This window comes from Cydia strobilella, chromosome 20, assembly GCF_947568885.1.
Source record: "Cydia strobilella chromosome 20, ilCydStro3.1, whole genome shotgun sequence".
NCBI lineage: Eukaryota > Metazoa > Arthropoda > Insecta > Lepidoptera > Tortricidae > Cydia > Cydia strobilella.
The window spans coordinates 9,556,758-9,571,491 of NC_086060.1; the positions used below are offsets into that span (position 1 = coordinate 9,556,758).

Sequence of the window (14,734 nt, forward strand, 5' to 3'; positions counted from 1 at the left end):
AATATGTACAAATTTTATAAAAAAACCATTTTCCGTTTCATAAATAGTGTCTTGGCTGATATGACTATTAGAAGCTAGGATTTGATTAGTAGATTCTTAATAATTTATCAGTTGTGGTTGCATTTCGCTTTTCTGCCTTCAGTGCCCTTTGTGCCAAATTGAGCATATCGCGGCCTAATGGCTAGTTGGAAAGTTTATGCCGGTCAATTTGTGAATTTTGTAGTACAATATGGCTTAGTTTGAGGTAAAAGGTAAAAGTGTGGAAGGTTCCGTAATACAATCGAAAGTTCATATAAAAAAATTAGAAATAGTAGGTAGGCTATAAGTATAAAAAAAGTTATAAAAGGTTTTAATAACAAAACGTCCGTTAATGTGACATTCGGATATCAGCTGCATTACTGTTGCGGCATTACGGTGGCATTGATGCCTATATTTTAAATAAATTACCTATTTCACATCATGCACGAAATAAATATTAGAAAATAGTAATTATTTTTTGACACAATTTCTATTTAACAAATCAGATTCACTTGCTCTATTTATATATAAATTTCATACCAGTGGGTAATCGTTTTGAATTTTGATAGTTCGAAAAATACCCTTTGTTCTTGAAAAAACTTGGCTTAATATGATGTGTTCAGTTTTTGTCCTCGTTTCTTCCTAAAGAACTCTAAAAACATGGCCCTACGGGGTAGCTGACCTCAAGTAGAATAACTTATCCTAGCCGCTGGTGTGGAACGTATAGGAAAACGCAAGTGATATTCAATAGGTATCAAAACCACAGCTGCGTACCTAATACGCCCTGGGCTGAAGAAAGTTGGCATTTCTGTCTGTCTGTTTCTCAATTATCAAAAAAGGGCTGTGTGTTTGCGTGTGTATTAGTTTGCATGCAGCATGTTTAATTATTTGGCCTATAACCTAACCTAAAGACTTGTAAAACTCAATGAAGCTAGTTGGGGCATTTCAGAAAAGTGTTGAGTCGGTAAAGCACTTTCAACACTTGTTGTCCAAGTGCGATAGTAATTACTTTGTATCAGCCGATTTCTCTGCTCGTTTGCCTCCTATTAGCGTTAAAAAACCGGACAAGTGCAAGTCGGACTCGCCCACCGAGGGTTCCGTACTTTTTAGTATTTGTTGTTATAGCGGCAACAGAAATACATCATCTATGAAAGTAGCTGCATAAGATTAAAAGCTTTGTGACGCCCACCTCAGCCACTTAATGATTCATTAAGCGTAAAGTTCTAATTATTCATGAAACTTGTTTGTTACCTACAGGGAATAATTATGGCTGTTAAAGTTATATTATGTTCTAATTAAAAAAAAAACTCAAGAAAACTAGAAAGATAGAAGAAAAGGTGTTATTTATCGTTTTTGACAGAAGGGTAAGTATATTTAGACACATGAAAATGATACCAGTATGGATGGTATAGAAAGGATGCCAATCTCTTATGGCAGAATTGTTGCAAAAGTGACCGCTTTCAGCTTTAAATAATAGTTCCTAATCTCTCCGGTGGCGCTAGTTAGGCTCTGGGACGTGAGTATAACATGTAAGGCAACAAATAACCCGACCAAATTACGTAGGTTTTTTTTGGTAGTATTTCGGTGTATGGTGGCGCCGCTTAATTACTGTTTTTTGATGGACACTTTTCATACATAGAGATTTGGCTCCTTTATATAGTCTCCATGGATACCAGGTACGTATTCAATTAAATCTACGAGTATCGTAGCACTTTACTCGTATATCCAAAAAACAACCAATAATACCTACTGCCCCAATGTAAATTGGGTTTAAGGAATAGTTTGCATAACCACCTTTATGGTTATTATTATCATCATTTGCCGTTCTACTCATTATTTTGTTAATTAATAAAACAGATTTAAATAACATTTTTTTATTTTATTTATGACAATTTATAAAAAAAGTTATTTATCATCTTCACTCGCACTTGGTCTAATCTTCCCAAGCAAAGCCGCGATATCAACCACTATGCAGTTCTTTACGATTTCGAAATCATTCGGATCATATTTAAATCCACCCGATTGGCTCGCTGATTTATTCTAGATCATTTAAATAGCGAATCAGGGGCGCGTTCTTGACACTGGACCGCTGGAGCCCGCGGCGTGCGTTCGATTTTTAAATTTGTTTTTTTTTTTTCTATTTGTGCGGAGTGAAGTGTTTGTGCTTGCCAATTTTGTGCCATTGCGAAGTAAGTTTTAGGTATACGCAGACACGGTTATTTATATGTATGATATGAGGATGTGTGCTAATGGATTGAATAAGTTAAAGAAAGGAAACGTATTGATGATTTAGTAATTATTCATTAAGTGTAATCGTTTGTGTAAAAAAAAAAAATTAAAATTACGTGTAAAATAAAAAAAGGAAATATCTGAAGTACCAATGTAATATCTATCTTTAAATAATTAGAACTGTACAGTTCCAGAAAAAAAAATGCAGAATATAGAACCTGTTGCTTGAAATATTGTTTTATGCAGCAGTGTAGTGTATAGTGTATCTAACTATACTGTCGGTATGTTTATAAATAAACAAATATTATAGGACATTCTTACACAGATTGACTAATTCCCACGGTAAGCCCAAGGAGGCTTGTGTTATGGGTACTCAGACAACGATATATATATATAATGTATAAATACTTAAATACATAGAAAACACCCATGACTCAGGAAATATCTGTGCTCATCACACAAATAAATGCCCTTACCGGGATTCGAACCCAGGTACCAGCGGCTTGACAGGCAGGGTCACTACCCACTAGGCCAGACCGGTCGTTTATGCACTTAAAATAGTACAAATCTTGTTGGTCCACCGACAAAAGCCAGGCTCTTAAGAATCGTGATGATGATGATGATGATGATAGTACATATCAGCTTCATGCAGCCAAGCCATCAACCGGTCTATAAAAAAACCGGCCAAGTGCGAGTCGGACTCGCGCACCGAGGGTTCCGTACTTTTTAGTATTTGTTGTTATAGCGGCAACAGAAATACATCATCTGTGAGAATTTCAACTGTCTAGCTATCACGGATCATGAGACACAGCCTGGTGACAGACAGACAGACAGACGGACAGCGGAGTCTAATCTTAGTAATAGGGTCCCGTTTTTACCCTTTGGGTACGTAACCCTAACAACTTTTTACCAACTGCCTCCGTTAAACCATGTTAAACGGTAGACCTATAAAAGTAAAAGAACTATTTAAAAACGAATTATCGAGGAGCCTAAATTATCCGAATTACCCAGATTCGATAAAAACTTACAAACCTTATTCTGCCTCTTAATTTTATTCCCTTACTATTTAAAAAAGGAATTATCGAGGAGCCTAATAAATTCAAAATTATTTACCTAGATTCGATAAAAACTTACAATCCTTATTCTGCCTCTTAATTTTATTCCCTCACTATTTAAAAAAGGAATTATCGAGGAGCCTAAATTATCCGAATTACCTAGATTCGATAAAAACCTACAATCCTTATTCTGCCTCTTAATTTTATTCCCTCACTATTTAAAAAAGATATTATCGAGGAGCCTTAATTCTCTAAGTTATTTACCTAGATTCGATAAAAATTTAGAACCCTTATTCTGCCTCTTAATTTTATTCCCGCACTAAAACCTTAATTACCACTGCCGAGTTAACACTTTCAACGCTCGTTTCAAAAAACTTTTCCAAAATGTCTTTGAAACAAAATTTATGTTTTGAAGTTTTGCCCTTTAATAAGAAAGTTTTACAAGTAACAAAAGGTTCTATAAGTAAGGCATTTTATCACCAAACAGTGATATAGTAGGCCTATAATGGTAACCATTGTGACTGCTTGTACTATAAAGGTTTTTATCAGAGCGTCTTGGCTCTGTAAGTTAAAGAGCAATTAAGTTCTTTAAATTAGCTCTCAGAACGCTTATAGGATCATACAAAAGAATCTTTAAAGTGCTGCACTGTAATAGATATGCAAAAAACGATTATAGTACTAATTAGTACTATAGGCGACTTTAATACTGGCGCTTTTATGTACCTATTTTGGACTAATAATGCGTCAAAATCATTTTTATAGTACTAGTATTGTAGCAGTTACGTAAACACTATTAGAGGATCAATCTGAACTATAAAAGGACTTTGCACGACCATTACGTAACGCTTTAGCTTTTTAAAAGCTCTGAATATCGCTATAAGGCTAGAGTTCTGTAAAAGTCATCAAAACATCAAAATTCACGCTTATCCAGGGTATAGTTTGAGGGATGGATATAGGATTTATCAATCATCGTCAGCATTCTACGTAGCGGGCAGATACTAGTATGATATCATCATCATCGTCGTCATGTATGTTATAAACGTTATATGACCCAATGAGCGTCGATTAGCAACCACCTGGTCAACCATCTTGAATTTTACCAGCTGGTATAGGTAATTACAGCAAATATTAACTATCTGATGATTATAATCTGGCTACAGATTGCAGAGTAAAATACTTTGACACAGACATGACATCCTGTAATTGTAGTGAGACGTGGGTGTTACTCTGTCAAGTGCGTACTCTATGATTAAAAGTTTCACGGATGCAAATAACTTTCTTAAGAAAGTGTAACATATTATTTAGGTATCCTTTTCTTGTCTGGGACTTCTGACTGTCCAAGTCTCTTTTCCTAAGATACTTCGTTTAAGATCCTTTATAAAAAAATACATTATTATAGAGAGAGACTAGACAAATTGTGAAAGAACAGGAAAATAGCTTTGTTTTTTGAATTATTTTCTTCGTACCTACTTATTTTCCCTGTGTTCGTTCTATTAATTTTTTATTTGTTTGTATTGACAGTTTAATGGAAATAGAAAATATCCATTAAACTATCTAGGAAATTCATTACCGATAACCAGCGAAGTGCGAAAAGCGATAATAGTCAAAGTTGGACGGAGATAGGAAAACTTCTGGGGTAAACATCCGTACGGGCATTTCGGGAAGTGACTCTACACATTATGTTTCAGTTTGTGAAGATGTAATGTCTATTTTATAGAAATTTGTTGTTAAACAAAGTAAACAGACAAGGCGCTTAAGAGCCACCCCCCACTAGCGTCTCCTGATCGTCGGCATCTAGTCAACTCTATGGCTGCTGCTTAACGCAACGTTGGCGCAACTGCGCAGCGACGCTATTTTCCATAACGCTGGCGCACGCACGCGGATGCCATTGTAGGTAAAATCCGTCGCACGCATCCGCGCCAGTTAGCGTTGCTCATTCTATTTTTCGTTAACCCGCTCACCCGCTTCATGCATCCGCGTCAGCTGTCGGACGCCCTGACATATTTATTAACTCAAGAAGTGTTCCAAACGGCAAAACTGTGCCATGGTGTTTATCTTAAAGTTACGATTGTCTGCTCAGCTTGATTAAACTCATGTTAATTTATTTAATATTTCAGGTAAGCAGCAGCCATGATTCCTAGGTCATTCGTCACAGTCATTATCCTTCTTCTATCACTTCATACCATCATGGCCGAAGAAGGTTACCTCCGCTACGTCAAAGATGGCTGCTTCCTCCGCGGCGAGGCACTTTCCTGCGTCAAATATAAAGCATTAAAAGTAGCTAAGAAAACATTATTCGGCGACGATAACGGAAACGAAACTATCAGAGCAAACAACATGATCAGTTTTGTACCTTTAGATCAAGAAACTGTAGATAAGTTAAATATAAAGAAAGAAGAAATGGAAGTGAGTAAACCGAGAGGGTTTTTATCGGAGTGGGCGGAACTGACGAAGTATGCAGTGAAGGTTGTGAAGGAGTTCTTCAGGATGAAGGGGATGAAGGTGAACTTGCCGGAAGGAGCGAGGACTATTGAGGAAGAGGATGTGGATGATGGTGAGTTTTATTTAACTTAACCTCTTATTATGTATGTGTTAGTTAGTGTAGGTCAAATCTTGGAAGCAAAATTTGACCCACTTCCCGATTTCCGGTTGAGCTAAAATTTTACAATCATATGTAAAATGGATGGCAATTCAATATTATGATGACATGGAGCTGACATGATGATAGAGACAGGAGGTGGCCATGGGAACTCTGTGATAAAACAACGCAAACTAATATTGTAGGGTTGTTAGAACTGTAAAAACGATTTTGCTACTATGGATTATAATATGAAACAGTACAATAGCATGTGACGTCAGAATCAAATTACCTACTCTTTAAAGTTTTATACGGGGTTTAAAATAAAATTGTATCTAAAAATAACTGATGTCTACGTTTTTCTATTAATCTTCTGGTGCCTTATTTTATGCATGGTGTTAATTAATTTATTTCAAATACAGTCAAATACAGTCAAATACCCTATTGGCCTGTTAGTCACACAGATGTCAAATACTAAGAACGTGACCCCCTCTACTTCAGCCTCCACCACTGGAGGTTCCCGACCCGTCAATTTGTGTCAGTGCTCGGGGGTACATTACAAACAATAACATTGGTATGTGACAGAGCTTGAATGCCATTTCGAAACTGTCTACAATTTTATCTATATAATTATAATTAGAATTAAAGTCACTACCGCCACACATTAATATCACACAGTCTCTTTTAGAAAAGTGTTCTGTTTTCTCTGTTACTCTGCTGAGAACACGTTCGGTAGTTCCGGAGATTATTATATCCGATGTAAAGTTATAATCTTGACGACGTATTCGAGACAGCATCGATGTAATTTCAGTCCCGTGAAAGTCTGAGAGCAGTAGGAGATCAGGTTTTTCATTAACTGGTAAATATTGAAGTCCTTTGAAAAATCGTTGGCAACAATTATGTAGCCTAAATTTGGAAGCTATACAGTTTCGCCTTTACCAGCATGAAATTGTAAGTCCGCTGTAAGCTGTATGATGGGCGTTTAGTAATTCAACATCAATTTAGATTAAGGGTCCCCGGCAAGCTCGGTTTTCCATACAAACGTAGTTCCGCTCTCATTTTAAAACGACTAGCTAGATTGCTCTGAAACTTTGTACTTACAATAGGATAAGGTATATCTATGTCTGTAATTAGTTTATGTAGCTTCAGATACCATAGGTAAAAAAATACAGCGAATTTAAGTTTTTCATACAAAACTTTGACTTTGGCTCTTGACTCTTGAACAGTTTTAAAATTTTAGATTTATTTTCTAAACTAATATCGTCTTCGAAATTAAATAAATAATAGAAGAAGCGATACAGCGGGGAAATGCCGCCAGCATCCTTGGTACAATGCCTCAAGGGCCTATTTTAGATTTAAGCTAGTTATTAATTTTGCTTACGTAGTACCACTGTATATGTATATTAAATCAGAATCAGAAGAAGCTATATTAAACTATCTATCAATGTCAAAACCAATATAACAATCTAAAAGCCAATCCCAAGAAATTCAATTGAAAACGTATAAACAATTCTATTCCATTATATCTATAAAAACCACAATAGTAAATAAACTGCAAAGTATCAAGAATTTCACTGTACAAATCAAAATGTCTTATAAACCGGCAATTGTCACTGCCAATTTCAAACCTAACGTCTTACATTTAAGGTTCTAATTCGGTTTACAAGCTTTTGCGTTAAGAGTAGTTTAGAAAGACGAACATTTTCTAAGCTCTTTACAGCAATTAGAGTAGAAGCTCCAGTTGCGGTCACACTGCGAGCAAACAGACCAGAGAGGGTACAACCACAAGGACTCTCTTTACGGTCGGGGAGCCCAAGGGGGGATTTTTGTAGTTACTCGAGCGTGTCAGATTAACCTCATCCTACTTTATGTCTGTTCAAAACTTTAATGTTGTTATATGTTAATTTTTAGTTTTCTCTCACCTTTTAGTGTTTATTCCTCTCTCATTTTCTCAAAGGTTAGCTGGAAGAGATCTCTATTAGGGATAAGTTCGCCTTTATACATATACTTTACAATTTTTACTATGTCTATTTTGTGTAAACTTATTTATGTGCAATAAAGTGACATACAAACATACTTAAACTGAAAAATTCCTTTAGACAAGATTCCTAAACTCGATCCTTCGGAACACTGTTCCGATCACTTTAACCAGTTGAGCTACCGAAACTTCTCAGACCCGTGTGATTTTCATCCCTTTATTTATTTAGCCGTGCAATGCTGGTCCCGCACCCGCTGGCCCCCCTAGGATACAGGTCAGCGTCATTCCTGTACCCTCACGCGCCCGAAGGTGCCCGGCCCGAAGGCCCCATCCGCGACCGCAGTCGCCCGGCCCAAAGGCCCCCTTAGGCACGCACTCGGGTGAACTCTCCCTCATTGAGAGGACACCCTTTGCGGAACCCCCCTAACCCCCCGCCATGACAGGACATTGGCAGCACCGGTAAGCAATTACCTGGAAACTAAGAGATACCTATCGTGGCCCCCGGGGCGCACCGTCCGAGAGCCCTTCCCTTTCCCCCGGATCAGCTGATCAAGAGGAATGAGAAGGGACTCGGCACTCTGGGAGGTTTCCTGTCCGTAGCACCCCCTGCCAAGCGGACCCCAGGTTACCATGAGCCGTGGCAAAATGCCGGGATAACGCGAGGAAGAAGAGAGATTCGTTTTGTTAACATCCAACGCTAAAACCATAGTTTAAAGCCAAGCCCACACCTTGATTTTCGTTCTTAATCCGAAAAGCACTAAAATTATATTCGCGCCTCGCACTCCTATATTCTGGAAGTCGGGACGTTATAAGAATTTAAAGCTACGATAAATGTACCATTTGCGTGGCACCTCTAAATTCCTGTCTCCAAGAAAATATGATTAAAGTTCTGAACCTTATTTTCAGGGGAACAGAGCACAGTGTTCATTAGCGTTGTTTTAGCATTTTCTGTATTTTGGCGAAGGTATGATTGGGATTTGCGAAACAGGCTGTCTATTAAATATTATGAGATAGGCATGGAATTCGGTAAACGTATGACAAAGAGGCGTTAGGTGAGTGTGTTTCGAAATTCATGTTATGGAATTATCGGAATAAGTTTAATAAGTTATAGGTAATAAGCAATAATTTTGGAATTGTTCCACCCAACATACTAGGTAAATTTTCATGAACCTTACTTATAAAAAAACTTTAATAATTGGCATTGAAAAGTTATAAAAAATGCGACATTAAAAACGACTCTAAGGCGTGACATACCTAATTACGCTATAAGCCTCGAAGTGGGAAATATTCCTATATTTAAAATTACCTATCGAATACCAAAAGTATAAAAAATACTGATACAAATTTTTATACCAGCTTATTTTTTATTTATTTTTTATTGAGGCGTTGTGGGCCTTTGCGTATCACGTCGACCAAACAGTGATCTATTGACTAATGCCCTTTGCATCCAGAAAATTCCAGATTCTTTGGGCCGTAATGTTCTGTAGTACCTCATAGGGTTGCAGTACGTGCCGCCCTAAGTAGGTACTTCTTTTTGACATTAGTGGTCCATACCAGCTTTGAAATATTAGTAAATTTAATTACGATTACGATTATGTTTTTTTTATACCACGACGGTGGCAAACAAGCATACGGCCCGCCTGATGGTGAGCAGTCACCGTAGCCTATGGACGCCTGCAACACCAGAGATATTACATGCGCGTTGCCGACCCTTTAAAAACCTGTACACTCCTTTTTTGAAGAACCCCATACTGTAGTCCCAAATGTATACCAAATCAAGAGGTATCTATTGTACCTCATAAACAAAACACACTTTTTATGCATGTTTTATTTAACCCGCGCACGACCTTGACTGAATTTTCTTTTACCTTTTTCCAATTAATCAAAAGTTCAACAGAACACTTTCTCAACTTATTTAATAGCAATTTAGACCTCATCTGTGACAATCAATTACTTAGGTCGGGTCATCGGAGCGCTTCGTGGGAAAACGCTAATTCAATAATAATCCGTGAAAAAGAGAGCAAAACTGTTTATTCTTAACGTTATGGTAAATTCATTTGCTTTATTCATTAATTGCTATTATTTTAATATGGTGCACGGTGTTTTTTTTTTTAAGAAACTACGAGTAAAAACTAAAAACTTTTCCCCAGGCTTTTTAGTAAAAAAAGATATTGCTCAAAGGAAGTCATAAATTAGAATCGACAGCAATAATAGTGGGAATTCTTTTTTAGGTTTCCGTACCCAAAGGATAAAAACGGGACCCTTACTAAGACTCCTCTGTCCGTTTGTCTGTCACCAGGTCGTATCTCATGAACCGTGATACCTAGACAGTTGAAATTTACACAGATGATGTATTTCTTTTGCCGCTATAACAAAAAAAAAATACTAAAAAGTACGGAACCCTCGGTGGGTGAGTCCGACTCGCATTAATGAAATTGCCATCGATATATTTCGGCTAAGGTGAACAATTATGAAATGTTATTCAGACTTTCTTTGTAGGAAGGAAGGAGTAAACAAGTGATTATTTATGAACCTGTGAAATCTCGGCCTGTGTAAATATTTTTATTGCATGAAAGTCAGATATTCTGTGGTCAAAAGATAGATCATAATATGACCTATCTTATTATGATCTATTATTTGACCACAGAATGTCTCGTTAATATTAACAGAAGTACATAAATCATACAAGTGCGATATTATTGCTTAAAACTTCTACACAGAACATTCCTATTTTTAAATGATAACATTTCAAAAAATAACAACTTCATTGATAAATAATTCCGTTTCATTTCTCATGCTCTGAAAGAGGGTCATTGTTGTTCTAACGTTTCTGCACTAGAGCATTTTGCGTTCCAACTTATTTATTAAAATAAATTATAAATTATTGTTTATTTAACGATGGTGATAATACCATGTTTATACAACAGACCTTTTCTAAAAAAATAATTAACAACCCATCGTTCTTCATTCCAGGTCGCGGCCGCAAAAAGAAGTTAGCAGTCGTTGTCCCCCTCCTCACCCTACTAGCAGCATTGAAGACCAAACTGCTTTTAATCCCGATTCTTCTAGCAGTTCTCCTGATAAAGAAACTCCTCCTGATCGCCGCCGTCCTACTGCCAGGTCTCCTGAGCACGCTCAAGGCTTGCAAGGTAGGATAGAAGTTAAGGTAGGACGTTGGTAAGTTTATGATCATAATCATTATTGATCATATCAGCATCAGCTTTTGTCACTGGGATTCTTATATATTTGCCTCATTTTCTTCATTATGGTATATTATCTGCTTTAGTCAGTATTCTTATCGTATTTTACATGACTATGATCTTATTGTTTTTCTATTGTTTATAAAAATATTTTACTATATCATTAGCACAATCATCAATATTACTAGTAGAGTATTTTTTTTGTGTAAATTATTTATTACTCTTGTATTTTGTAGAACACTAGTCCGTGCCCTAAGTTAAATATTATCCACATTTCTTCACAGCTAGTATGGTGACGTAAACTGACGTACCCACTACCCACGTCACTATAATAGCAAATTTAAGTACCCACTTTAAGGATGACTCACGTTAGACCGGGCCGTGTCCGGGACGGAGCTTCCGGCACTTCGTTTTCTATGGAAAGCATCACGTGATCACCTGTTATGTCATAGAAAAGTAAGCGCCGGAAGCTCCGGCCCGGACACGGCCCGGTCTAACGTGAGTCATCCTTAAATTGGGCACTAAGAAATTCACTCCGATTACCTGTATTTATATACAAACACTGCTTTGTTAATTTTATTTTCCACTGCAATTATATGATTGCACATTTAACGTTTATGTAAAAATACGTGCACAAAACAGCAATAGGTAGCAATTGCACATTTAAATGCCTCAAACTGTCGCTTTAAATCTTTCTTTTTTTAAATATTTTATATTCATTTTCACGTCACAATAAATAAAACAGTAAATAGAAAATCCATGCATAGATCGTGATCGGCAACGCAGGCTTCGTCAAGTGGACACAAAAGCAAATCAGCAACAGGCTTCGTCATCTACTTACAAATGATGTAATCCGCAACAGGCTTTGTCAATCTTAACCACTAAATTAAACTATTTAGGCTATGGTGCCACCCCGGACCGTAGCCGGCCCAAACGTCCCCATGACACTGGCAGCGTTGCCCCGTTGAATTGCCAAGGAGATCTGTTGGACCAGGTCCGATCCGGAGCGGCGCTTTAAATTGATATTGTGTGATAAAATTTCTTCAGACGTTAGTATTCCAAATTAATAGTGAAATTTTCTAGAATGGAACTTTAGTTGTTCTTGGTTATTTTCATGTGCAAATAATATCACAAAAATGAGTTTATTATTTCACTTTTTTAACTATTAATTGTCTTGGATCATTGAATAATTCAGAAAAAAAACATGTGACATGCGAAATGAATCAAAACAAAAAATATAACGATATAATAATATTCGTCGATTTTAACTGTTTATCAATTAAATACCGAACAGATTTTCAAACAAAACATACCTATTCATTGCAAATTCAGTCAATATCCGTTATCTACCCACTCAAAATATAAACCCCAGATAAAACAATAATCCTAGCCATTTTTGCTGTAAAAAGTTAATCCCTTATTTTGCATCAAGCAATTCAATGTATCGATTGTCTAGTATAAAATGGCCTCGAGATTAGTGACAACTAAAACTTATTGAAGAGCAAATTTATTTGGCTTGTCTAGAACTGAAAACTCGACTCTCCTAAGTTATTGCAATACTACTCTTGATTTAATATTCGAACAAGCTGACGCTACTAAAAGGGTTTAACAATAATGTTTGTTACGGGGTCCCTTTGTTTGACATAATTATTGAAAGTCATAATGTTATTGTTAGATTATCATTAGTCATAGTTCTGAAACCGTTAACTTTTCAGGATTTTCGTAAGGTTATCCTATAGATAGGTCAGGCTAAGTTTGGTTTGTTTTATGGCCATCCTGAAAAGTTACGCGTTTCTGAGTAAAACCGAATTATGACTAGCGAAAATTTGGACAAACAATATATTATGACTTAAAACTTTATGGGAAACAATGGAGACCCGTTTGTTACATATGTATTGAGCAACAAAAAATATAATAAATGAGCATTTATACAACTTCGGAGAGTTGGAATGAATAGGTAGTTTGTTGATATACGTAGTTTCTGTTTTGAAGGATGGAAACGGTTTTTTTTATCTAAAAAATTCTTTTAGCCGTCAAGAGGCTTAAAAAAGGCCTATCATTCAATTATAATTTAAACCTTTGACAAATGATTTTCTTTTGTCTTCGTAAGTTTTAGTTCGTAAGCGGCTGGAGATTATAATATTGAGTTTATTTTTAAATGTTTGTTCGATTTAAGTTTATACTTCACAGTACCTAAAAATATAATATTGCATGCTTTTATACTATAGGGTGATACTCGTACATACTACACTAAATAAAATTATATATTTAACACCACATTATACTCGTAACTAGTATTTAATATCTATTGCTCACATTCCATTTCAATTTTGTATAAAGAATTTTGCATGCAATCATAATGTATCTACAAAAAATATATTAAAATATATTATCCCTTTCGTAATCCAAAGATCCTGATTTCATTTTAAATCTTGTGAACTTGTTTGCTACTGACATGACATGTATAGTAGTTAGAATTGAATCTCGACAAAAAATTACTTAAAAAAAATTGTATTAATACAAATATAATAAAAAATAAATATATTGAATATTTGTATTGTATTCTATTGAATGTCCTAACGTATAGTTAGATTTGGTAATTGTCCGAATTGTAAGGAGAGCTCTTAAGTAACATTCAGACACCTTCAAAACTCAGGGTATATACTTGTCAAGTTTCGTGACTTCTTAGCAAAGTTCAGATACTAGTAATCAGTATTTCTTCTTGATTGCCGTTAAGCCGCATTAACATAAGTCTTATCCCTTCGGCAATTACTAATAAAATGTCCCACCGATACCTTACTGCCAAGTCAGGAAAGCCTTAAACCGTTTCTCTCATTGTTCCAGCACCATCACCACCACAGTCCCAGCTACTCATATTTCGGCGGCAGTGATACCTCAGACTTTAACTCTGACTACGGTAGTAGCTACGCCTACTCCTCAGGAAATGGCTACGCCAAGGACTGGGCTGCAAACAGGGCATATAACATGCAGAAACCTAGGCAGACTCCTGCCCCCATGTACATTACAGCTCCTGGTGGAGTTGCGTAGTTTTAAAATACGGACAAAGAATGTTCCAGTGGTCTAAGCCAAAACCAAAAATGGTTGGATACCTATAGTCTGTATCTTTAGGTATTAAAAATAATGCAAACAAACCACAATTAGGTATTTTATTGGGCAAGAAAATTCTTCAAGTCAATTTAATTCGATGTGTTAAAACTAATTGTTGGGGAAATGTAGTTTATAGCATAGCATAGACCGTAATTTGGGACTAACCTGATGACGTGGTAGACTTTCTCCAGGGGCCCCTGTTCTTGGTTCCTTCGGTGATGAATGTAGCAACCTCATAGGCTGGAGTCGACAGACGATCTTCTATTTGTGCTGGACACTTGGTAAGATTTGATTTTGGGTTTTGAGCTTAAGCTTCGGAGCGAGCGATGCGACGGCGGTTTTCGTGTTTCGAGATCGTTGAGAAGAAAATATGGCAATACTCGAGTTTCGGTGTTGCGCGCTTTGAATAGCGTTCCGTTTTAGGCTTGTTCCGTTTTGGACTATGCTAGTTATTCGATTAAGTATTAACCGATTTAGAAATAAGAAAAGAAAAATACATAGTATTTGTGCGTACATATAAAAGTACCGAACACTAATTAAGAATAGAAGAGGAAAAATGATCAGCCAC

At 36.4% G+C, this 14,734-nt stretch overlaps 1 protein-coding gene across 1 annotated transcript; it reads left to right on the top strand.

Annotated features, from left to right (window-relative positions):
- The first annotated feature begins 1,966 nt into the window (after window positions 1-1,966).
- Window positions 1,967-14,228, top strand: LOC134750634 (uncharacterized). Its single transcript, XM_063685853.1, has 4 exons — window positions 1,967-2,207; window positions 5,420-5,856; window positions 10,832-11,007; window positions 13,903-14,228. Exons 2-4 carry the CDS (start codon window positions 5,433-5,435, stop codon window positions 14,104-14,106), a joined length of 804 nt encoding a protein of 267 aa, XP_063541923.1. The 5' UTR covers window positions 1,967-2,207; window positions 5,420-5,432; the 3' UTR covers window positions 14,107-14,228.
- Window positions 14,229-14,734: the final 506 nt, after the last annotated feature.

Coding starts and splice junctions, on each gene's coding strand:
- LOC134750634 (XM_063685853.1), top strand. CDS start 5,433: ATGATTCCTAGGTCATTCGTCACAGTCATTATCCTTCTTCTATCACTT. Junction 5,857..10,831: donor GGAAGAGGATGTGGATGATG/GTGAGTTTTATT, acceptor TCTTCATTCCAG/GTCGCGGCCGCAAAAAGAAG. Junction 11,008..13,902: donor GCACGCTCAAGGCTTGCAAG/GTAGGATAGAAG, acceptor TCATTGTTCCAG/CACCATCACCACCACAGTCC.